Source organism: Solea senegalensis, linkage group LG6 (genome assembly GCF_019176455.1).
Source record: "Solea senegalensis isolate Sse05_10M linkage group LG6, IFAPA_SoseM_1, whole genome shotgun sequence".
NCBI lineage: Eukaryota > Metazoa > Chordata > Actinopteri > Pleuronectiformes > Soleidae > Solea > Solea senegalensis.
Genome location: NC_058026.1, coordinates 13,626,244 through 13,650,945, shown reverse-complemented (window position 1 = coordinate 13,650,945; position 24,702 = coordinate 13,626,244). Strand labels below are relative to the sequence as shown.

At 44.0% G+C, this 24,702-nt stretch overlaps 2 protein-coding genes across 4 annotated transcripts; one reads left to right on the top strand and one right to left on the bottom strand.

Annotated features, from left to right (window-relative positions):
- Nucleotides 1-124: 124 nt before the first annotated feature.
- On the bottom strand, nucleotides 125-7,889 carry LOC122770964. Its single transcript, XM_044028200.1, has 3 exons — nucleotides 7,596-7,889; nucleotides 622-7,222; nucleotides 125-248 (listed from the first exon to the last, which is right to left on the bottom strand). The coding sequence occupies exon 2, from the start codon at nucleotides 6,965-6,967 to the stop codon at nucleotides 983-985; it is 5,985 nt and encodes a 1,994-aa protein (XP_043884135.1). The 5' UTR covers nucleotides 6,968-7,222; nucleotides 7,596-7,889; the 3' UTR covers nucleotides 125-248; nucleotides 622-982.
- Nucleotides 7,890-8,703: 814 nt separating this feature from the next.
- polq (polymerase (DNA directed), theta) lies at nucleotides 8,704-24,700 on the top strand. Of its 3 annotated transcripts, none has more exons than XM_044028221.1 (35): nucleotides 8,704-9,007; nucleotides 9,232-9,340; nucleotides 9,417-9,853; nucleotides 9,955-10,193; nucleotides 10,340-10,516; nucleotides 10,614-10,744; nucleotides 10,828-10,984; nucleotides 11,239-11,350; nucleotides 11,441-11,642; nucleotides 11,864-12,005; nucleotides 12,210-12,356; nucleotides 12,448-12,660; nucleotides 12,798-12,940; nucleotides 13,056-13,245; nucleotides 13,625-13,767; nucleotides 13,979-14,172; nucleotides 14,481-14,605; nucleotides 14,971-15,214; nucleotides 15,633-17,196; nucleotides 17,300-18,863; nucleotides 18,944-19,084; nucleotides 19,156-19,358; nucleotides 19,671-19,878; nucleotides 19,983-20,176; nucleotides 20,265-20,393; nucleotides 20,599-20,773; nucleotides 21,410-21,533; nucleotides 21,821-21,918; nucleotides 22,024-22,106; nucleotides 22,205-22,306; nucleotides 22,415-22,526; nucleotides 22,682-22,806; nucleotides 22,900-23,035; nucleotides 23,144-23,250; nucleotides 24,128-24,700. In XM_044028221.1, exons 1-35 carry the CDS (start codon nucleotides 8,937-8,939, stop codon nucleotides 24,239-24,241), a joined length of 8,355 nt encoding a protein of 2,784 aa, XP_043884156.1. In that variant the 5' UTR covers nucleotides 8,704-8,936; the 3' UTR covers nucleotides 24,242-24,700. The 3 variants fall into 3 exon arrangements, with proteins under 3 accessions (XP_043884156.1, XP_043884155.1, XP_043884157.1); XM_044028220.1 differs by having other exon boundaries at nucleotides 21,997-22,106; XM_044028222.1 differs by lacking the exons at nucleotides 20,265-20,393; nucleotides 20,599-20,773; nucleotides 21,410-21,533; ... (6 more) ...; nucleotides 23,144-23,250; nucleotides 24,128-24,700 and having other exon boundaries at nucleotides 20,015-20,134.
- The last annotated feature ends 2 nt before the right edge of the window (nucleotides 24,701-24,702 follow it).

Genomic DNA, 24,702 nt, shown 5'->3' with positions numbered 1-24,702 from the left:
AGGGCACATGTATATAATGGTACATAATCTCCCACATTCTCACACATATGTGTATACCTATAAAGGGACATTCTTTAAAGCATTTATATCACTGAGATGGGTATTTTTCAATACAACTGGCAAGTGTATTTCAACATCATGGTTTCCCACACTTGAAAAGGGAAGAAAATGGACCAGACTCAGGATTTCACTCTCTCTCTTGAGTTTATTGACCAGTAACAGAGTGGTGGTCGTTGTAGGTGAAAAACCTTTAAACATACAAAATAAAACAATTTCATTAAATAAATAAAGTTCTATTTAAGTACAGTATTTAAATAAACAATTCAAATGAATATTCCCACATTTAATTCAAACATTTAAATTAGGCAAATACTGTGTAAATAAATTAAATAAACTAGTTCCACTTTTTAGAACCATTGCCCTTAATCAACTTGACATTTTATATTTTAACCAAGATTATTTTACATATTTATCAAGACATCTTTAATTACCATTAACCGAAATTAAAACAATCCAGGCGATTTTAATATAAACATAATTATTTCTTTTTTGTCCAAACAATAAGCGCACAGCGCATCAACGTCAGTCCATCTCTGTCCGAAAAAAGAGCTGCGAGCTTACCGGTAGCCTCCTTGATCCTTTCTGTTTCCATGCGTGTTTTACTCCTGTGGTTATTCAGCTTTCGTTGTTTCTGCTGCCGTTTGTTGCGTTGCGAGCTACTGACTGAATGCTCACTTCTTATTTTTGTTTCCGGGGTTTCTGCCGTGCGCTCCTAATGATTGTGATTGTGATCACCTGTTGATGCGTTGCGGAGCCGTGCGCTGCGGAGCCGTGCGCTCGCTGTTGCGCGCATGCAGTTGCGAGCCCGTCGTCACATGCACCCGCTCGTAGGCAATACCCGGCAGATCGGCGAAACACCTCCCACTCGATCTTTGCGTCATGGCATGACATGGAAAGATCGCACTTCTCAGGCGAGCTGGTGCTAGTTGACTTGATCCTCTGTTGGGATGAGGACGATGAGACGCCGCACGTCCCGATGCAGTATGGTACCCTGGCAATCCTTTTCCTTCGATCCGGACACAGGTTTCGGAGTCTTTACCTGGACACACCCACTCGGAGAGACCTTCACGTGGACATCCCGGACGATGCCTTTGGGATCTGCATTCACACTGATGACTCTTGCTAGCTTGAATTGCCCTCTCAGTGCATTCTGGTCGCAGAGCCAGACGATGTCTCCAATGGCAACGTTCCTTTTTCCAGTATGCCACTTGTTGCGGATGAACAGGTTGGGACCTGCAAGTTGGCTCCAGGACTTCCAAAAGTGGCTCACTTGCATTTGCATTTCTTGTAGCCTTTTGAAGGGGTAAGTGGTGTAGTCAAATGCCTTGAAATCTCCACTCTGTGTGGCTCGACCAAGCAACAGGGTGTTCGGAGTGATGTATCGTACACGGTCTTCACGGCTCTGGACTCTGGCATCGATGGGCCTTTCGTTGGCAAGGTTGGCAGCTAGCTTGAGCACTGTCAGGAATTCACTGAAGGTAAGGCCTTCTCCTTTACCAAGACTTTGGAGAGCTCGTTTAGTGATCTTTACAGCAGCTTCAGCAGCGCCATTTCGGTGAGGTGAATCGGCTGGAAGGATTCTCCACGTCCAGTCGGTACCATTCTTGCCAGCATATCCTTCAAGTGAGTCGTTGTTTTGTTGTCTCAGGTAAGTATACATCTCTTCCAGGACAGGTTTTGCTCCAATAAAGTTCGTGCCTGGATCGGACCAGATCTTTTGAGGATGCCCTCGGACAGAAGTGAACCTCTGGTAAGCAAGAAGAAAGCTCTCTGTTGATAGCGTGTTTGCCAGTTCGACATGGATAGCTCGACTCGACATACAGCAGAAGAGTACGCCCCATACTTTCATGCTCACTCTCCTCTTGACATCATCTTTTACTAGGTATGGTCTGAACAGGTCGACAGATGTGAATTGAAATGGTGCAGCCGGATTCGTCCTCTCTTCAGGTAAGTCTCCCATTATTTGCTGACAGGTTCTTGCTTTAGCTTTCTTGCAAACGATACACTTGTCAACGACTTTTTGGGCAATAATTCTTCCTCTGATGACCCATGCTTTGTTTCGCATCCGCAGCAAAGTTCCTGCCACTCCTTCATGCCCCTCACTGTGTGCTTCTCGGGCTAGGAGAGTGGAGATCCAGGCCTGGAAAGGTAACAGGGGAACAGCTCTATCGTCCTCTTTGAATGTCTGGATCCTGCCACCACACATCAGGAGTCCGCTTGCTTGGTCCTTGTAAACGACCAGTCTGTCAGTTGTTGTGTTTGGAAAGTGTACGCCCTCTTGTGCTGCAAGGCATAGAGTCCGGAAGACATCTTCTCTTTCCTTGGCCGTGATGACGCCAGATGAATGTTCTGCCTCCCACTTTTCTTGATCTCCAACCTTTGCACACAGGAACCTCTCCACTGCTCTCCAAGTCCACGCTATTGCCCCGACCAGCTGCCTTAGACTGCTGAAGCGCTTTTCATCCAATAGCTTTTGGACTGCTGCTACTGCCGTTGGTCTTCTGGACTTGGACTCTGTCTCCTGGATTGTGATTTGATCTTGTGCTTTCAGTTGACTTCGGGTGAGTGCTGCGACAAAAGTTTTCTTCTGTATTTTTGTGATATTGTCTCTTGCTTGTGCGGCAACATCTTTTGCTGATTTTTTCGGCCACTCACTCTCAGGAAGCTGAAGGAACTTCGGACCCGACTGCCAGTCGGATTCCTCAGTTAGGTCATCAGGACTGGCCCCTCTGGTGATGATGTCTGCAATGTTCACCGGCCCTGGGATCCACCACCAATCTCGAACGTCAGTGCTGCTCTGGATTTCGCCAACTCGGTTTGCGAAGAAGGTCTGGTAGCCATAACTTTCTCGCTGTATTGCGCCCAAGATGGTTTGGCTGTCGACAAGATGGTACCACCTCTCCACATCGATTCGGCAGTGTTTCTGGAAGTAGTTCTTCAGCCGAGCTGCAAAGACAGCTCCACACATCTCTGCCTTCACAGCGTCACCCTTGTGGTCAAGAGGAGTCAGCTTGGCTTTTGACTCAACTAGCCTCACGACGACATCATGGTTGCGACTCCATCTTAGGTACAGCACGGCGCCATAAGCATGCTCACTGCCGTCAGAGAATGTGATGGCACATGGTCTTCCTCCTGGATCTGGTGGCGTGAGAGCTCTGGTGAATCGGAGTAGGCTCAGATCAGCATACTCTTGGAGGAGCTTTATGGCATCTTCTCTGAGTTCTTTGGACAAGGCAGCATCCCAGGTGTCTTCTATGTTGTACAGCACTTTTGCTTCTTGAAAAGCTCTTCGGATCAGGATGGCTCCCTTCTGTTTCACTGGAGCCACAAGGCCGAGTGGATCATAAAGACCAGAGACTTGGCTTAACAGTTCTCTTCTAGTGAGTGGGTCTGGGGTTTGTTCTCCCACTTCTTCTCTCAGTAAGTCCTGGCCCAGGCGCATTTTTCTCCTCCTCTTGGAGAAGTTCACTGCAACCATGACATGTAGCTTGTCGTCTTCAATGGTATAACCGAGGCCTAGGGCTTTGTTGTCCTCTTCGGTGAGCTGGTTCGGCAGAATCATGGTCTTTGACTCCATTTTCTCACCTCTTCTCCCTTTCCTCCCACTTTGATCCGAGTAGACCCAGGGCTTCATGAAAAATCCCCCTGCTTTAAGGATCTGCTCAATGTTGGACGTGAGACGCTTCAGGTGGTTGAGGTCATTGTGAGAAGTCAGAAGATCATCGACATAGGCGTCTTCCTCCAGCACACGTTTCTCCTCTTTGAAATGGCTGAACGAAGGCAAGTTGGCGGTCTCTCGCATGGCGACTTGGGCTATACAACCAGCAGGCTTGTCTCCAATGTTGACTCTTGTTATGGCAAAATCTTCGATCTCAGCATCTTCAGTGTCACGCCACAGAAACCGGTGCAGGTGGACCTCTCTTTCCTCCAGCCAGACAGAGTTGTACATCTTGCGGATGTCACCAAGGGCAGCAAAGATACCAGTTCGGAACCTCAGCAGGACACCTCTGATCGGATTCAGGACGTCAGGACCTTTGATCAGCATATCGTTCAAGCTCAGGCCTCTGTACCTCTGGCTGCTGTTCCATACTAGCCTCACTGGGGTGGAGACTGAATGTGGATTTGGTGCGACCAGGTGACTTATGTACCACACTGGCCCAGTCCAACTTTGCAGAACTTCTTGGGACAGTTTCACTGCTGCTTTGCGATTCAGCATTTCATGGACTTGTGAAGCGTAGGCCATCTTCCATTCTGGTTCCTTCGCCAGCTGCTTCTCCATTCTGTAGAATGTGGCTTCGACCGCTCTCTTATTGTTCGGTATAGATGCTGGATCTTCAGTCCATGGATACTTAGTGTGCCAGTGTGGTTCAGAGCTGTGATGGTCTCCGTTCACGTATGTCAAGCCATCTCTCACCATCTCCATCTCTCTTTCTTCCGCCAGCGTCATTTCTTTCCCTCCGGGTTGGCAATTTCCGCAACGACATCCTCCGCATCTCGGCTCACAAGCGGCTCCAATGCTTTCCCATTTCCACCACTTCAGGAAGTCTCTGCTGCTAGTGGCTGTATTGGACTGGGTCAGATGTTTGGGAGACTGACAGGAGACTGGATCCTTAAAGGTGAATTCAGTATATTTGACTGCTGCAGTTCTCATGGATCTTGCAAAGTGCGTCTTTGACGTATGGGCCATTAGGGTGACTTTTTCAAAGAGGTCCGGGTGCGTGCCTCCAACGGTCTTGCCAAGCGGGCCGTCCCAGAGCACCAGGTCACCGACGGAACAAACTTTCTGGGGTACCAGCTGCCCTTCTTTGTGGCTGATCAGAAGTTGTATTTCCCTCGGTCTTGCAAGGTCTTGGAGAGCAACATCTGGGAAGATTTTCTGCAACTTGGCAGCTGGAACATGTCTGTGAACTTCAGCAATTGTATCAAGTCCATAGCAGATTAGTTGATGTGACTTGAGGGTCCCTCTTGGTGTGCTGACACGTATCCTGAGGAGGTAGCGCTTTGTTGCGACCGACACCTTCATCCCTCCAACACCGTAAACCACCAGCGTCACGTCTTCATTTCTCAGGTTCAGCTTGCTCGCAGCTTTGTGTGTTATATAGTTTGTGTCTGATGCCAGGTCAATGAGGGTCCCGATCTTTTGTCCATCGTTGGCAGTGACGTTGAGGAGCATTAGGATTACTGGGTACTCGCTTAAGAAGTTCTCCTCCAGAAGGCCTCGCTCTGCTGCAGTGGAGTTGTATGCCCTGGACGCTATATTGCAGAAGGCGTCTTGACACTGCTGCGCCAGCTCTGGTGTAAGTTTGGAGAGGAACTTTTCTTGAGTCTCTGTGTATCTTTTGCCCTCGGCTCTCACTGGACTTGATTTGGGTGTTCGTTGGAGCTGGGATCTGGCAACTGGACAGAGAAGGTAATGGTGTTGGTCTTTGCACTCAGAATTCCCACACAGGTAAGTTGTTTTCTTGCAGTAGTCGTCGTTGTGGACTTCAAGGCATCGCTTGCAAGCACCAAGTTGTTGTGCTGCGTCCCTCTTCTCCGATGGCTTGAGGTTGGTCCTAAACTTTCTGCAGAAGTATAACTTCTTTCTGTGCTTTGGGTCACCACAAATGATGCAGCCTACTGTTTCATAGCTGGACTTGGTAGCTTTTGTTCTGGCGTGCTTTAGGAACTTGGTCTTCTCCTTGGCGGGTTCGACGACATCTTTTAACTGATCTAATTGTTCATATATGGACTTCTGTGATTTCAGATACGTGATAAGCTTGTCAAAGCGGTTGTGGCGGTTAACACCATTTCCTTCATCAGCAGCATAGGTGAGCCAGTCTTTTTTTAAAGTCTCTGGGAGCTTGCCCTCAATGGATTTGGTCACCATCGGGTTCTTTATGGCATCTGCATTGTCCAGTTCACTTAGATCATAAAGGGCTTTTTCCACTGTTTGGATGAGCTCTATGACCTTCCTTGGCTGACCACTCCTGACTGACGGGGTTGCTTGAAGCTCTTCAACAATCTCGAGAGCGATGTTGGCTTGATTCCCAAACCGGTTCTCCAGGATTTGGAAGATATCGTCTGATGAGTTGTATGTTGACAGGCATAGATCTTTGGTCATCTTCTCATCGAGGCTATCAAGCAGTTGAAATTTCTTCACTTCTTTGGAGCCAGTCGGTTCACCTTGCTTCTGTAGAGCCTCCCATTCTTGCCTCCATCTGTAGTAGCTTCGCTGGTTGCCAGCAAACTTTGGCAGGGCTGTGGCTTTTAGCTTTATTGCTGCAACTGCACGGCGGCCTGGGGGCTCCTCTTCAGTGTCCACTTTTATCTTTGCTGCTTTGATGAAGGCAGCCTTCCGTGACACCAGCTGGGGAAGGTGCACCTCAAGCTCTCTTAGACGGGCATTGAAGTCTCTTTGCTCTGCAGACGGAGCCCAGCGGTTCCAGTTTTGGTGCGCTTCTTTTGCCTTCTGCACCAACTTTTCAAAGTGAGTCAGCATGAACTCATATGCTTCCAAAGTCACATCTAGCTGGGTGGAGGAGACATTCTTGCACTCAACTTCAGCAACATGTAGAGCTAAGGACAGTTCTTTTTCTCCATAAACATCCCAGAGTGTCTTTTGAATGAGGAGTTTAACTTCCTTCGTCTTCTGCTCACAAAGCTGCTCCGTTTGTTTCAGGTCGGCTTTCAATGGGTCGCTCAGCTCCTGTGCAGTAGTTACATCGGACTCTGCTATGTAGGCCGCCTCCATTTCTTCATTCGCCTCCATGACTCTGGAGCTCTCCAATGTGAGCTTCTTGAAGTTTTCTTTTAACTCCTCCATGGACATCTCTGTGTGGGTCCTCGTAATGCTGTTAGCAAGACGGGAGAAAAGTCTCTTAGCTGTGGTCCTTTCCACTTTCAGATCATCTAGTGACTTTGCCATTTTGTTTCCTTCAGCTGACAGACAGCAGGCTCGATCCTCCAGGCCCCTAGGTGGAGTATTTTCCCTCTCGGTTGTGGCCGCAGGTGGAGTCTTCACTGGTCACTGGTCACAGGCGGTTTTTCACTGGCAAGTGTATTTCAACATCATGGTTTCCCACACTTGAAAAGGGAAGAAAATGGACCAGACTCAGGATTTCACTCTCTCTCTTGAGTTTATTGACCAGTAACAGAGTGGTGGTCGTTGTAGGTGAAAAACCTTTAAACATACAAAATAAAACAATTTCATTAAATAAATAAAGTTCTATTTAAGTACAGTATTTAAATAAACAATTCAAATGAATATTCCCACATTTAATTCAAACATTTAAATTAGGCAAATACTGTGTAAATAAATTAAATAAACTAGTTCCACTTTTTAGAACCATTGCCCTTAATCAACTTGACATTTTATATTTTAACCAAGATTATTTTACATATTTATCAAGACATCTTTAATTACCATTAACCGAAATTAAAACAATCCAGGCGATTTTAATATAAACATAATTATTTCTTTTTTGTCCAAACAATAAGCGCACAGCGCATCAACGTCAGTCCATCTCTGTCCGAAAAAAGAGCTGCGAGCTTACCGGTAGCCTCCTTGATCCTTTCTGTTTCCATGCGTGTTTTACTCCTGTGGTTATTCAGCTTTCGTTGTTTCTGCTGCCGTTTGTTGCGTTGCGAGCTACTGACTGAATGCTCACTTCTTATTTTTGTTTCCGGGGTTTCTGCCGTGCGCTCCTAATGATTGTGATTGTGATCACCTGTTGATGCGTTGCGGAGCCGTGCGCTGCGGAGCCGTGCGCTCGCTGTTGCGCGCATGCAGTTGCGAGCCCGTCGTCACATGCACCCGCTCGTAGGCAATACCCGGCAGATCGGCGAAACAACAACACTGAATATAATTTCCTCTAAGGACACACTTTTCGACACTGCCATGTCGGGACAATAGGGAACTTCATAACAGCACCCTTTTTAATTGGAAGGCACCCATATGAAACAAAAAGAAAGGCATTTTTTGAATTTATATTTTTGCTTTAGAGGTGTCATATGAATGGCAGTCAGGCACCTAATGTTTTTACCAAGTTACTTTAGCACATAACCTGCATTTATATAGATATGACCAAATAGGTATCAATATATAATACAATTAATGATTATTTAGTGGTTCTGGATGTTAATTTTTCCACAGATATGAACTCATAAACTGATTTTAATTTATTTCTTATATTGCATATTTTATATTGTGCCTATTTCCCATGCTACAGCTTATTTACAGATTAACACGTATTTTAAGAACATGTCTTAATAGTTACTTTCACATAGAGTTTAAAAGAACATTGCAAATTAATTAAAAGGTTTATTCTATTTTAATGGCAATCAGTCATGAAGTTTATCGACCATACATTTTTACAGACGATGAATGAATAAATTTATTTTTTTCATAAGGTGCCACAAAGTAGCATTTTATAGAAAATGTATTTACCCACAAAACTCGATCAAATAATCATTGTACTCATTTAAACATTATTCGAAGGACAATTCTTTAGCGTCATATAACTTTGTTTGTATTTTAGTATCAAAATATAAATGTATACGTTCAAAATCAATCTGTGCTATCAATGGCAGCTGGGGAGTATGAGTTGGAACGTTTGTACTAGGGCCTTTGTGCCGTGGAACAGTTTTTGTGTAACACCGGGGCGGACCAGCGGACTTTTTGATTTTCCCCTCGTCGCAGATCGACAGAAAATCAATATTTACGTTCAGAAACCCAAAGAGTTACTTGTTTGACGCTTGTTTTTCTTTTACCGCTCACTGTTGATCTTCTACATTGTTGACTACAGTTTCCAAACTCAAGAGTGAAACTAATGTCATGTTAATTCACAAACACATACCCACACGTCTGTTTGAGACAGTGCAACATTATCCTGAGTATGAGCACTTCAGATCGTCCTCTAAAACAGAAAAGCTACATGGGGCAACACCAGATCAAGAAGAAAAAAACGTAAGTGTTTTGTTTAGAGCGATTTTCTGCTTCGTTTTATAACGTCAGGATTATGACCATGTTTCTTCTGTCGCCAGGAGACTTCTTAACAGTTATTAGTAGTGTCTTACGGTACTCCGCATGCGCAATGCTGCTGCATCAATATCCTCTTCTCTTAAATTGATCCTAAATTACTCCTCCCTGATCCTAAATCTCGTATTTTGTGCACATGGGTCTTCACATAGTCTTCAGGCTCCTGATGAGCCACTACATGGAGACAGGCTGTTGCAGAAAACCCATTATCATTCAGAGAAAACAAATGGATCGGAAAACACCAGCAGAGACAGCCTCATGGTGAGTGTGTGACAGCACAAAAGTGTGTTAATGTTGGCTTTTTTTCCCCACAAAATACCTTATTTTTCTGTGTTAGGGTGGACGATCAGTGTTGCCGCTGGGGGAATCTACATTAGCTCTTGATGAAGAGATGCTCCAGGTGCTGGATGCTGTTGAAACTGTAAAGCCAGCAGCTGAAGATGCTTGTCCAGCTACAGCTAACATAGAAGCACAAGAACAGCCAGTGTCATCAGCTGCCTTTGCCTCTTTACAGTCTCTTGCACCAGTTGCACATAATAAGAGTGACAGTTTCAGAGCACCTCCTCAACCCATAGATGAAGGACCCCACAGGGACTGTAAAAGACCAGGGTGGATGTCTGATAGTAAAGACCTTGCTCAGAAACTTCTCTTCAGTGAAGACTTAGAGGAAGTGGAGCATGCTCAGAGGGCTTCAGAAAGCCCGGCTTCTACCTGCATTAATGGGCTAAAATGTTTTGAAATAAAAAGTGATCAGCAACCAGGCAGCTCCATTGAGTAAGTCTGAACTCACACATATTACACAGCTTTTCTGTTGCTCCAGTTGTCGTCTACTTTTCAGTTCACAAATATTTTTCTTGCTCTCTGTGTTTCAACAGGCAGAGGCCTACACACAGAAGAAAGAGCTCTCCTCTTAGTGAACAGAGTGGATTTAGTAAGGCTGCCGATCCACCTTGTGATGCATCCAGAGACTACATCTTGTTTAGCCCCACATGCCTCGCAGCTGCTATGAAGAGGGCCAAACTCCAGCAGTCATTACAGAACCAGTCCACGTCTGTGCTGACAGCCCCCACTGGATTAGATCTTAGTGCTCTCAGCGAAACATTACCTCAGCCAGGTGAATTATTTTGAGCCATGCAGTCATAGAACCTTCTATTTGGCTGACATGTTCATATTTATATCTTATCACATTTTGATCCACAGATGTTCACACCTCATATGAACTTCTCTAATGTTATATGTTATGTGTTGGCTTTCTTGTAGGCATTGCCTTGTATGCTCCCTTGGAGCAACATGAGAAGCTACTTTTATCCAGTTGGGGTTTGCCAAAACCCATCCTGGAGCGTTACCAGAAACACGGAGTAACTCACATGTTTGAGTGGCAAGCTCAGTGCCTTACTGTTGGACGTGTGCTACAGGGAGGTAACCTGGTATACTCTGGTGAGAAAATGAATGCAACAAGAAAGTCATTGAAATTAATTCCTTAGTTCGGCCTCTTTTTAAGTGATATACTCTTTATATACCCTTTGTTTTTCAGCCCCCACTAGTGCTGGAAAAACTCTGGTGTCAGAGCTGCTGCTTTTGAAGCGTGTGTTAGAAACCAAAAGAAAAGCCCTCTTCATTTTACCATTTGTTTCTGTGGCCAAAGAGAAGATGCATTACCTTCAAGTGAGCCTGAAATGGAGATAATGATGTTGTTATGTATGTGTATTTATCACCATCTAAAAAAATGTATGTCTTTGTACCTTCAGAGCGTATTTGAGGAGGCAGGAGTTCGTGTGGAGGGATATATGGGCAGCACTGCGGCTGCTGGGGGGTTTGCGGCACTGGATGTGGCTGTTTGCACCATAGAAAAAGCTAATTCTCTGATTAACAGGCTTATTGAAGAAGACAGCATGGGCCTACTAGGTAAATACATGTGTGGTAAATTTGTGTAAAGCGGGAACATGAAGTTGGTGTGTCAATTAGTCATTTGCACTGTTATAACACTATAATTTGTGTTTCTCTGGAAATGAGACTGTTGAATTAACTAAAGAATGGTGTGATTTACATTTTCCACTATTTTCTGACATGTTATAGACTTAAACACTGTTTGACAAAATGTTTAATTAAAATTAATATTTGTATTAGTGGGTTTTACACTGTTGTCTTTGTGCTACTAGGCATGGTAGTGGTGGATGAGTTGCATATGGTTGGGGATTCTGGAAGAGGATACCTGCTAGAACTGCTGTTAACCAAAATCCGCTACATTACTCAGAAGCAGAACGCCACAGGGTCTGTTTGTCTGTCTGCAGTTGTCTTGATGTAAAGTGTATAAATCGGGTTAATAAATTCTTAAATATATCTTTACACTTTTCTCCACAGGTGTCTGTCTGAGGGTGTACAGATAATCGGCATGAGTGCCACCCTGCCTAACCTTTCTCTCCTGGCAAGCTGGTTAGGTGCAGAGCTTTACCAGACGGACTATAGACCTGTGCCCCTGCAGGAGCATCTCAAAGTGGGCTGCAACTTCTACGACAAGAGCCTCTCTGTGGTCCGACAGTTCACTCCTGCACTTCAGATTAGGGTAATTTAGATAGCAGGATCATCCATACTCAATAAAATACAATAAGAGAGAAATTAGGTGGGTGTATATCAAAACATGTGAACAAGGTAGTCAGGTGCCAGTCCATTAAGAGACTTTAAGAGCAATTTAAAATCACCTCTAAAATTCACAGAGACCTAAGCACAGGCGTGATGCCATGGCCAGTAATACAATCACGTGCTATAACCTTTTTCTGTGTAAAGGGTGATGACGACCACATAGTGAGTTTGTGCTATGAGACGGTGAGAGAGGGCCACTCTGTGCTGCTTTTCTGTCCCTCAAAGAACTGGTGTGAGAAACTAGCAGACAGTATCGCCAGAGAATTCTACAACCTCAGTCATACAGGTATGTTTTTATTCTTTATTAATCTGATTCTCATTAGCTGCCACTAAACTCATAGCTCCTTGTGTATTCATGTATTCATTCACAAATAATTTTCCACCCGCATGTATTGTGTCTCAGAGAACATAAAGTGAAACCGTTGCTTGTTTTGAAAATATTTTTTGTTAAAATATCTTCTAAGTTCAGGCTGTGGTGGCATTCTTTTAGATCGTAAGGGTGACACTGACCTCCAGCCTGTGAGTCTGGATCAAGACGGACTAGTGGATGTTTTGGCTCAGTTGAGACGAACTCCCGCTGGACTAGACGGCATACTCCAGCGTACTGTTCCATGTGGGGTGGCCTTCCACCATGCAGGTAACCACTCGCTCACAACCCTGTAAACACATCAGACTGTTGGCTGAATTAAACCAGATAAATGTTGTTTATGTTTCATACTTTGTCGCAGGTCTGACATTTGATGAGCGAGACGTGTTGGAGGGAGCTTATCGTCAGGGCATGGTCAGAGTCTTGGCTGCCACCTCTACCCTCTCCTCAGGAGTTAATCTCCCAGCTCGCAGAGTCATCATTCGAACACCTACCTTCAATGGACACCTGTTGGACCCGCTCACGTACAAACAGATGGCTGGACGAGCTGGGAGAAAAGGTGTAGACACTACGGGTATGTAGTAAAGACACTGGAGAGTGTCAATTCATCACCATGATCACCTGTCATTTATGAATAATAAACTTTTATTTAAAAGGTTAAATATAAAGTCTTCTGTGATATGATGTCATCTTGTCATTCTTTTTTTTTAGGTGAAAGTGTGTTGGTTTGTAAAGAGGCAGAGCGTCAGAAAGGTATCACTCTCCTGAAAGGTGCTCTTCAGCCTATCAGCAGCTGTCTGGTGAGAAGAGAAGGAGAGGGTGTCACCACTAGCATGCTGCGAGCCATCCTGGAGGTATGAGTTATATTTAAGCTGACATGGTTCATCACAGAATGTATTTCCTGCTGTTTGCATGGGTGGTTTTGTTAGTTTACCTTACAGTGACCAAAAACAATTTCTCAAATCATAGATAATTGTCGGTGGTGTCGCCAGCACTCCACAGGATGTGAAGTCATATGCTTCCTGTTCTCTACTGGCTGCCAGCATGAAATGTGACGGCAGTAACAAATCAAATGAAGAGACCAACAAAGGGGCGATTGAGGCATGTGTCGAATGGCTTATGGAGAATGAATTTATTAGCATCCAGAAGGACGGACAAGGTACTGTCACAATTTCTTTGGTGTGTTATTACTACGTGCCATGCCATAATGAAAACAGCTAGGAATAAGAATGGATATCCCACAAAAAATGAGGGATGGGATGGGAGGTGTAATAACAGTATGTAGTCACATAATAAGGCAGCAGCACTGACATTTACACTACTGCTACAGGATTACATAAACATCTGTTGTTGGTGTAAGGCTATATGAATTTAGCACTCAATCTAAAATTGGGATTACTTACAAAATTGTTCCTACAATTAGGAAAGAAATGGCTCATAACAGAAAAGAAAAAAGTCTCTATTTATCTCAAAACTTAAAAAATGAACTTTCCTTACCTTGGCCTTTACAATGTGATGTGATGTCTCTCCATCTCCAGAGGAGCGATATTGTTCCACGCAGCTTGGTGCTGCCACCCTTGCATCCTCCCTCTCTCCTCCTGAGGCTCTTGGAATATTTGCAGATCTCCAGCGGGCAATGAAGGGGTTTGTGTTGGAAAACGATCTGCACATTCTCTATCTGGTAAACATGCATGTCTTGAGTTATAACAACATTAACTCTCTCTTAAGCTGTATTCGCTGCTTGTTCTCTTTGACCCTTTTACTAACATATTTCTTATAGTGGTGTAACGACATCTTATTTCCAGCTTAAGGCTTAAAGTGTCCCCTCCTCAAATTCAAACCAGGCCTCACATACACAGTAATACAACGTTCTTTGTCCAAATTCTGCTTAGATCACCCCCCTGTATGCAGAGTGGACTGCCATAGATTGGTATCAGTTCTTCTGTCTGTGGGAACAGCTCTCGTCATCGATGAAAAGAGTAGCAGAGATGGTCGGTGTCCAAGAAGGTTTTCTCGCAAGGTCTGTCAGTGGCAAACTTGTCGCCAAGACGGAAAAGCAGCGTAGACAGATGGCAATTCATAAACGGTAAAGCACATTGATTATAATGTAATGTAATTCTGCTGTGGATTGGGAATGGTGGTTGGGAATATCTTATCCATATTGCCTTTTCTGGACTTTCCATTTGTCAAATTGGTCTTATATTAAAACAGATAAACTTTTTTATGATAGTGTCCTCTTCTTTTGATTTCCAATATTGTTGCCCTTGAATAAAAAGTGACAGAAGCCTACATAAGTGTTCATATTTATAAAGTCAAACCAGGAAAGCTTTAGAAATGTTTTGATCAAACAGGTTATTTATCCATGACGATATCTTCTTTGTTCTCATTTGACAGGTTTTTCACCACCCTTGTACTACAGGATCTGGTGAGTGAGGTGCCTCTGGGAACAGTGGCATCGAAATACAACTGCAATCGTGGGCAGTTGCAGTCTCTCCAGCAGTCTGCTTCTACATATGCAGGTACATAATTAAGATTGTTGCTAGGTGCAACACAGGACAAACTCTAAATATTTTGACCTTGAATAGTTCAATTCTATACAAGCTTTTAACTTGATATAATCAGCACATCCTTTATATGTGCTCATGCTTCTTGCATCAAGTAACTGTGAAAGGGTTTGTGAGCTCCAACTGTGATTTAGCCTCAGCAGGCAGGCATATGCTTAAATCTGACTCTAAACACAATTATGTGGGTGTGAGTCCATATCATATGAATGGTGGTGTTTATTATCATTGATTAATTCATTAGAACCAAAAGCTACTTTAAATCGCCTGTTCAGCTGGGCAGTTAGCAGGAACACTTATTTTTGCTTTGCATCATCCTGCAGGAATGGTCACCGTGTTCTGTAAGCGTCTAGGCTGGCACAACATGGAGCTTCTGTTGTCACAGTACCAAACCAGACTGAGCTTTGGAGTCCAGAGGGAGCTGGTCGACCTTGTCAGGGTTTCCCTATTAAATGCAACACGAGCCAGAGCACTTTACGCACAAGGGCTCTGTACTGTTGCTGAACTAGCCAGGGCTTCTTTGCCCGATGTGGAGAAAGCCTTAAGGAATGCAGTCCCATTCAAAAGGTTGGTGTTTGGAAGGTTTAAATAGATATAGATGAAGCTTATCCACCATATCAGTCCCTTGACAACACACTCATAAGAAGGGCCTTGAGCTGAGAGAAGAATTGGAAGAGAAACGGAATAAATAATTGGCTTAAACACATAAACTAGGCTCTATTCATTTAGAACTTTTTAAATGGTTAACCTGATTAACGTCCATAAAAATGAAATGTTAACAAGTGATGATTGATTGTTCAAGTAGAGCACAAGAAGCACATCATAAAATCTCTAGTTTATGTAACTGTTTAGTAAGATTGAATTAAATTCCGAACTTCAACATCTCAAGGGGCTGTACCACCATCACACCAAGCTTTTGTCTTCCTGAAATATATCCATGTTCAAATGAAAAGTCAGTGGTACAAACACTGTCTGCTTTCCACAGCTCCAAACGTGCAGTGGACGAAAGTGAGAAGGAGGCAGCGGAGAGACGGAGCCTTCGCTGCGTCTGGGTGACGGGTGGACGGGCCCTGACGGAACAGGAAGCAGCCACTGAGATTGTTTCTGAGGCAAGGCTCCTCCTTCAGGAAGACCTGGCCCAGCTTGGAGTTCAGTGGAACCCAATAACACATCTTCCTGGGGCTCCTGCAGACGACAACCATGACCGTCATCACAGCAAAGACCCAGAATCCTTATCTGGCTCATATCTCAGTTCAAAAGAAGCTCAGACTGATAATACTAAAAATAATCAAGCGGTAGATAGGCATCAGAAAATGATTTGTACCAGAAAAGTTACAAATAATGCCCGACAGAAGGAGCAGGATTGTATAAGTGACATAAAAGTGGCTGAAAAAAAAATGGAGAAACCAGAAGGTGAAGTTGGTAAAACACAAGGGAAGTCAAAACCTGTTGACAAGGGAGTAAACGGAAAGGATGATCGGACAGACTTAGAAGTCAGACAAACAGGCGATGAGGTGCAAGACGAAAGTGGAAAAGACACAAAGAAAACCAAGATAAATATAAACCTGTCCACGTTAAATAAACCAAAAAACCTAGATGAAAAACAAGACCGACGGATGGCCACAAGGTCAGAGAAAGAAGAGGAAGAAAACAAAAAATTAGAAAAAACAGTTGAGAAACTCTCAGCTAGACCAGGGGGTCACCAAGCAAAATGCCCTGTCCCTGAAAGAAGCCTGACACAAGAACTGGCTGAGATTGTAATAAGCCCTCTGCCTCAAGTTCTGCCACAGCCTCAGCCAACCACTTCTCCAATGCTGCCTTCTCGTTTCAGAGCCCCAATATCTTCAGTTGTAGAACAACGTGTTTCCACAAGCACATTAAAAGGAGATGGTAGCACAGGACTCTCTGTCTCACCTGCGCAGCAAAGTAGAATGAAGCACTCAAGAGCCTTAAGCAAAGTCCTGCATTCCTTACAATCTGACAAGTGTCTACAAGATAATGTAGAGACTGCACAAACATCCCAGCTGGCATCAGCTTACAACTCAGGACCTGCCGTCCTAGTGCCAATCCCTGTTGAAACTACTGGCCCAGCACAACAAACTCATTCCACGGTTTCTGCTCCTAGAAATGCAGACACATTCATTTCTCCACCACCTATTTCCCCTGACTCGGCTCCTTTATTTTCACCTGAAGCCAAGAGAAGGAGGATGGGAGACATACAGATGAATAAGTTTTCGTCTCCTGAGCTGTACGCGGGAGATGAGCGAGATGAAGAAGTTGAGGGAGACATTAGAAAAGGTGAAGAGAGTTTTGGTGACAGCTTTGAATTGGACACGCAGACGGAGAGAATTATTGTTCAACAGACATACCACAACAATGAAGGAATGAATGAGATAATGGAAGCAGAAGAGATGAAAGGGGAGGTAAATGTAGAAGCAGACATAGAGATGGAGGGTGACACAGAGGAGGGAAAAAACAACCAATGTCCTAGATTCAGTATCTCTCTTACAGATAGCCAGATGGAGCTCATCCTGAACAGCAGCCATCAGGTGAATGGCTAGAATCATCATTTGTGCCCATGTTGAACGTAAGAAATACTACATATTCTAAAGTATTTGCCTCTTTAACAAGGATATACTGCTGTTTTCACAGATTTCCCCTGGCGGCGATAACATGGATGAAGATAAAAATGAAGCTGTTGACAACAATCAGCTGGCTTCTAACAGTCTTAACAGAAGCAGTAGTTTTCTGTTTGACAGTCTGTATGACAGTGCTCTGCTGGCTGGTTTGAGCCCACACAGGACCCCTCACCAGTCTGATGAAGAGGAATGCGTTGGCCAGGAAGACAAAAACGAGCGCCCTCTTCCATCGACCCAGGAGCGACGGCACAGTGAGATTCTTGCCAACCAGGAGGCGGAAAAGCAGGAGGCAATCCAATGGGGTGAGTCCTCCTTCAACCTATCAGAGTGGGGCGACTCGCTGCTTGTGGGTGAACATTTTATGGAGAGACAAAGTTTGCCCAGACATACAATGAGAACTCAAAAAGAGGCTGAAGCCTGCCATCAACCCAACACAGACCATGTTCTGCTTAAGGAGCAGTTGTCAGATTTACCATCCAATCCTGGTGAGCCACAAACTGACTGCTCCGTTACTCCAAATAAGTGTGACCTTAATACAGCTGAACAGCTCACTCACGGTAAAAATGACAATACCAGGAGACAGGAAAATGGAAAACAGGAGGAGAAGGACAAAGAATCAATAACTAATGTTTTATTGTCAGATAATGCAGTGGAAAGTAATCTTCATTGCAGCCCTGGTTTACAAGAGATCTTTGACCGATGGCCGACTATGTCGAACCAGTCCTGGCAAAACACTACAACAAGCCATACAGCCGCTGAAACACATACTGCTGCAAACACTGTGGATGCACCAGATCCACCTCTGCTCTCAAAACGTGTGGGCAGAAAAGGGGGGAAGTTAAATGTGCACCCTGCAGCGCCTCCTGCTGCTGCTGCTGCTGCTGCTGAAATTGAATCTCAATCAGCACAAACCTCAAGACATGACTCTGAGAAGTTGACAGAGAGACCTGGATCTGCTGGTGATCTTATTCCCCCCACTCAGGAAACACCACCTGTTACACCCAGAGTAAAACTAACCACTACCTCAGTCCATTCCCCTTTCACCACCCAGCCACTTAATCAGTCTACTCCCTCAACCATACCACCCCGGAAAGCATCAGTCCCTAAATGTTGTACAACTCCCCCAGGGCACAGTAATCACCGAACTGATGCTGCTGACAACAAACAGTGGAGTGGTAAACACCAGCGAGGCCAAACAAAGGCTATAACCAAAGACACACTACCAGAATCAGATCGGAGGTCAATTCCACGTTTAAGTCCAAAAGCCAAACAAACCCAGAACCCCAGCCCACCTCAACAGTGTGCATCTCCGTCCTCTCCCCGACCCAAGCCTCCACCTGACACAGAATCTCCCGTGATTGATGAAGGCTTTTCGCTTCAGCTCTCCCAGGATGCATCGCTGTGTTCTAGCAACTCTGGAACTTTCACCATCATAGATGTGGCAAGTGACAGGAGCCTTTTCAACACCTTCATTGATGAGTGGAAAACGAAGGAGCGCTACTCTCTGGCTTTAGCATGTGAAAAGGGGGAAAACAGACCGCCACCTGAAGGGGAAATTGAAGCAAAACACAAGAGAGGTAAGTAGAGAACAGTTTATATCTCAGTCAGTTTTTAATGTAGTTTCCTAATCTATGCATCTATGTGATAATCTGTGCAGCATCTGCAGCTCATCAGGTGTCCAGTAGGACTGATGGTTTCCCAGTAAAAGACAGTGATGGACTGGTGTTGATTGGACTGTCTGTCTGCTGGGAAGCAAGAGATGCATTCTACATATCTCTGCAGAAGGAGCAGAGCAAAGGTATTGACACACACACGCATACATACAAACAAGTGCAGTTCCCTTAATTTAGTTTGTCTGTTAACTTTCAGGTTTGAGCTCTAGTCTGGCTCCTCCTCAGCTGGACGATAAACTGTCTGTGAGTGAGAGGCTGCAGCAGGTAAAGGCTTGTCTGAGCAGGCCATCAACTGCTCTTAGTTCAGCTGTGGTAGTCACGTATGACATTATCCCAGTGTACAAGACGCTAGTCCTGAGCTGTGGCATCAGCTTGGAGGGCAACTTTGAAGACCCCAAGGTAGGAAAACATGAACTGTAAAGTAAACTGTGTATACTGTGACATGACATGTTGACACAAGGAAGTATTAATGATCCATCATTCTTTTATACAGCTTAACATACTAGAGATTAGCCAATGTGATACTTGGTATCAGTCAGATGCTGGATCGGTTATCAGAAAAAGTAATAATTAAAATCTGATGCACACTGTAAACCCAAATAGGCCATTAAACACAAAATTTGGCACCAAAAAAAGGCAACAAATGACTTTAAACATAATAAATACACTCACTCACTCACCTGCAGCAACTCTGATAAATGTTTACCATAGGTAGCGTGTTGGCTGATGGACCCCAGCAGCGAGGAGAGGACTTTACCCAACATGGTGACTGTCCACTGTCCTGAAGAACTGCCTCTGCTGGACGGCCTTGGAAATGCACACGCATACTGTCCTCGTGTTAGGGCAGCGAGCACGAGTGTGCTTGTGCATGCCGTCATGAACCATGTCACCAGCCTGCTGGAGAAAGATGGCATGCTTGGTATGAGGAGTGCATAATCAAGTCATTCATATACTGTAACATTGTGGCACTTTGCCAACCTGTGGGGAAACATGAGTAGTAAGATGTTTGTACACATGTATCAGATGTATTCAGGAGCACTGAGATGCCTTCGCAGGTATGTTTGGCTCTGTTGGAATTGAATGGACTGGGCTTCAGTGTTGAAGAGTGTGAGCGACAGAAACATGTAATGCAGGCCAAACTCACAGCGCTGGAGTCAGAGGCGTACAGCCTCGCTGGACACAGCTTCTCCCTCACTTGCATAGACGACATAGCACAGGTACAACACATTCTCTTTTCTCTGGGACATATTTTTTTGAAGCAAATCCCAAATTCAGCACAGTTTAAGAGCATCCTGTTTGTCTTAGATACTGTTCTTGGAGCTCCACCTGCCCCCAAATGGTGATGTGGGCGGATCAAAGAGTAAGAAAACTCTGGGCTACGCCAGAAGAGGGAGAGGCAGAGTGCGGCTGGGAAAGCAGTTCAGCACCACCAAGGTGAACTTACTTTCATGTAAAGAGGAAACTGCCTGTCCTGTAAAGTGTAAGACGCAGGCACTCTATGTACAATAGTCAAAAACTGTCTTTCAACTATATCAGTGCATGGATATTATTGAACACCTGATTTTTTTTTTTGACTTATATTTTGCGTCCCCACGTCAACTTTTGTTTTCTTTCCATTAAACACAATCTATATTGACAGGATGTTCTAGAGAAACTTCGGCCATTGCACCCTTTGCCAGGTGTGATTCTGGAGTGGAGGCGGATCACCAATGCCTTGACTAAAGTGGTGTTTCCGCTGCAGAGGGAAAAACAATATCATCCGACACTGGCCATGGACAGAATATACCCAGTCGCCCAGACGCACACAGCCACAGGTGAAGCTCACATGCATACAGTATATGCAATATGCTATATGAAAACACACCTTCACCTCTCAGTTGTAACATTTAAATATAATCAAATGTACACTACATTCAAACCACTGTCAAATGAGTTCACGCAACGCTCGCTCAGAATAGCAGAGTCGATGTTTTGTGTCTGTGAAAACACCCAGAGTGAAGCATTTTAATTCAGGACTGCGCAGACAAGGCAGAAACACCAAGAAGTGCCCACAAAAGGTTCCAGAAGTGAGTTCTACTGCTTAAAATCAACCCCGATGTTCAGTGGAACTTAAGTCATATCTGAATCACCATTCATTCTTGCCTTTCAAAGCAAATCAAGCTGCTTTTTCCTTCACCACACAGCTCTACAGGACACTACAGGAATAAACAGATGTATAACAGATAACTGACAGAAGTACATTAGACAGAAACATCAGAAGACGCCACCACTTCTCTCTCTCTGTATGGGAATAGGGAGAGACAAACTCAGGCCAGAGACTGCACTGTTTTGGTCATTACTCAGAAGTCCACAGGGGGCAATAGAGGTTCTGCACTGGAGCTTTAAGTGATACAATCTTACCTGTGCTTAATAAAGAGCATGAAGTGACCAAGCTCTCTTTCTGTTGTTAGGTAGAGTGAGCTTCACTGAACCCAACATACAGAACATCCCCAAAGACTTTGAGATTCAGATGCCTACAGTGGTGGATGAGAGCCAACCTTCACAAAACAACCTCCAAAGGACCAACAAACCGCAGTAGGTATAACTTGAGGGTCTTACAGTAGCTCTCAATCAAATGAAAATGGTTTCATTTAGTAAGTATAACTGTGATATTAATCTTAATTTCCACCATTTTTTCATGTTTACTCCTTAGTTCTGAATGCAGCGTTTTTACAACTATAACTCCATTTCTATAATAATAGAATATTCCAATCTACTAATACGCCAATATTATAATAATTGAACTTCATGTGGTTTAAAATAGAAAGATAATCAAACTGGGGTTTATAGAATTCAATGTCATGTTTTTATTGTTCTTACAGGAGGAGACTTTCTGTCGTGCCCTCAGTTACAGTTGGAGCTGCAGGACAAGGCTCTGCTTTCTCCGTCAGTATGAGACATGCCTTTGTACCTTTTCAAGGTATGCTGTATTTGTTTAGTCTGGGCGATCAACTTTCCTGTCTATAACTGAGCTAACTATATCCGACTGTTGTCTCAGCCTTGTTTTTTTCACACATATCTGCAGGTGGGATGATTTTAGCAGCTGATTATTCCCAGCTGGAGCTGAGAATATTGGCTCACCTGTCCAAGGATCAAAGGCTTATACAGGTTGGCGGCCCGGTGACAAAGCCTGTAGCTGAAAAACCTTGTGTATCGGACATCAATAGACAGATTGAGAACTACTGAAGCCATTGTGTGTTCACCAGGTGCTGAATGGAGGCGCAGACGTGTTTCGCTGCATCGCTGCCGAGTGGAAAAGTGTTGACCCGGAGACTGTAAAAGACAACCTGAGACAACAGGCAAAGCAGGTATGACCGCGCAGGAAAGAGATGAGAGAGACCACAGGCATACATTTACAATGGGAGGCACAACAATGTGTGTGTATTTGAGACATAGGACATGTCGCATCTTTGCAGATTTGCTATGGTATTGTCTATGGGATGGGAGCCAAGTCTTTGGGAGAACAAATGGGAGTGGAGGAAAATGATGCAGCGTGCTATATAGAGAGCTTCAAGGCCAGATACAAAGGTAGACACATTTCTACATTTCTGTTTTTGTTCATACAACTAATTGTTTAAAATGTATTCAGTAGGTGTAATTGCTTTCTGATCCCCACACATTTAAATTTTAATAACATTTTCACGCAAGACATTACTTTAATGTTCCCTGCCTTTGTTTTACAGGAATCAACGCCTTCCTTAAACAAACAGTGAAGAACTGTGTAAAGAACGGCTATGTTCAGACTTTGATGGGTCGTAGGCGATACCTCCCTGGAATAACCAACACCAACGCACACATCAAAGCACATGTACTTACCCTTGTTTACTTGTAATCCATGATCTGTAGAATTCCTGGGAAGCTCGAGCTCATACCGTCTGTGTCTGACTCTTCCCTCGCTCAGGCAGAGCGTCAGGCAGTGAACACGACGGTCCAGGGCTCAGCAGCTGACATCGTCAAACTCGCCACTGTGAACATCCAGAGGCGACTGAGAAGAGTGTATCCTGCTGCTCCACTGTCTCATCAGCACCCGCGCTCAGGTGACACATTTCACTAATCAGACATCGCATACAGACCCAGTTACCACTATCATCTCAAAACCTTTTTTTTTTTTTTAAACAATCACGTCTGACCATTTCACTGCACAGCCAGCAAGCAGCGCAGGGCCGGGACGTCTCATATGAGAGGAGCCTACTTTGTCTTGCAGCTGCACGATGAACTCATCTATGAAGCCACAGAGGAAGACATCATACAGGTACTTGTCAGCTCCTCATTGGTCCCAGATTTCTGCTGAAATGTTCTAATATACAGACATTAGAAGTAGAAGACACTGATCTGAATGTCACCATAAAATGATCATCTGGGTATTTAGAAATAATTAAAAGGTACAGTAGGTAGGATTTTTGGCATTACTGATCAATAAAGCCGTGTTTCCATCATGGTACAGGTCGATTTGGTACAGTACAGTACGGTTTGGACAGGTTTGCGTTTCGACTGAGAACACTACCTTTACTTGGTAGGCGGGGTGTGCGCTGTGCCCGATGACTGTGTCGGTGAAATATGTGGCGTGGCTTGTACCATTGCGCAGACAACAACATTGAATGTGACACAATGTACAACAGTGGAGGATATTTAACAACTTGTTTTTTTGTCTGCTCGGTTTGTGGCTGTTTATCTCAACAAGACGTCAAGCTTTGCATGAGAATAGACTGCAGACGTTGAAGAAACATTGGTCGCAAGGGGGTGATGCTTCTCTGTCACCCAATCAGCTGACTTGTCGTGGTTCTAGCTCCAACCGTACCATTACTCTGGTACCCCAAGGGAAGGGTACTGAAAAATGAAATGGTTGGGGCCAGTTATTTTGGTACTATTCTGAATGGAAACACAAAAAAATATGTACCATACTGAACTGAAGTTCCACTCAGGGGAAACACACCGTAACTCCATTGTAATCTTTCAGTGTAATGTAGATCAAGTGATAGAGCAGAACCTCTGCAGCTGCAGATGAAACTCAACTTTTGTTTTGTTGCAGTGTTCCCGCCTGTTGCAGCTGTAACCACAAACAAATGGTGCAAAAATCAAGAAACACACATATGATTTCTTGCTTTTCTCCTATAACTCTTCCATTATAGGTTGCTCAGATAGTGAAGAGGGAGATGGAGTCAGCAGTGAAACTCTATGTAAAGCTCAAGGCCAAAGTCAAAGTGGGACCCAGCTGGGGGAGCCTGCAGGACCTAGATCTGTAATGACAATGTATTCATGTTCCAGTAGCATGTAAAGCAAAGTATTATGATGTATGTAAATACTAAAATCTACACTAATATATAGACCTTTTAAAAATAATTTTATTAACAGTAATGAAATGCAAGCCACTAGGAGGCCATGATTGATCTATGAACATCAAATGAACTATTTAATGTATTTAACTGTAGTTTTGGGTAGTTGTTTGTTTTTGTGAGAAGTATTGATATTGAATAATTTAAACGATTGTTACCATGTAAAAATAATACTGTGAAATTAAACTACTATAAAATTAAACTATTTTGAGACTAGTTTAAATTGCTAATTGTTTTCTCAATCATTTAGTCAAGTAAGATACTGTGAAATATCCAAGACCTAACATTTTTTAGTTTACTATGACATAACAAGGAGATGCTGAAACTGGACAATGTTTGCTTGGAAGTAAAAAGACGATCTACCCATCATG

Coding starts and splice junctions, on each gene's coding strand:
- polq (XM_044028220.1), top strand. CDS start 8,937: ATGAGCACTTCAGATCGTCCTCTAAAACAGAAAAGCTACATGGGGCAA. Junction 13,768..13,978: donor ATCTGCACATTCTCTATCTG/GTAAACATGCAT, acceptor AATTCTGCTTAG/ATCACCCCCCTGTATGCAGA. Junction 20,177..20,264: donor GCATAGACGACATAGCACAG/GTACAACACATT, acceptor TGTTTGTCTTAG/ATACTGTTCTTGGAGCTCCA.
- LOC122770964 (XM_044028200.1), bottom strand. CDS start 6,967: ATGGCAAAGTCACTAGATGATCTGAAAGTGGAAAGGACCACAGCTAAG.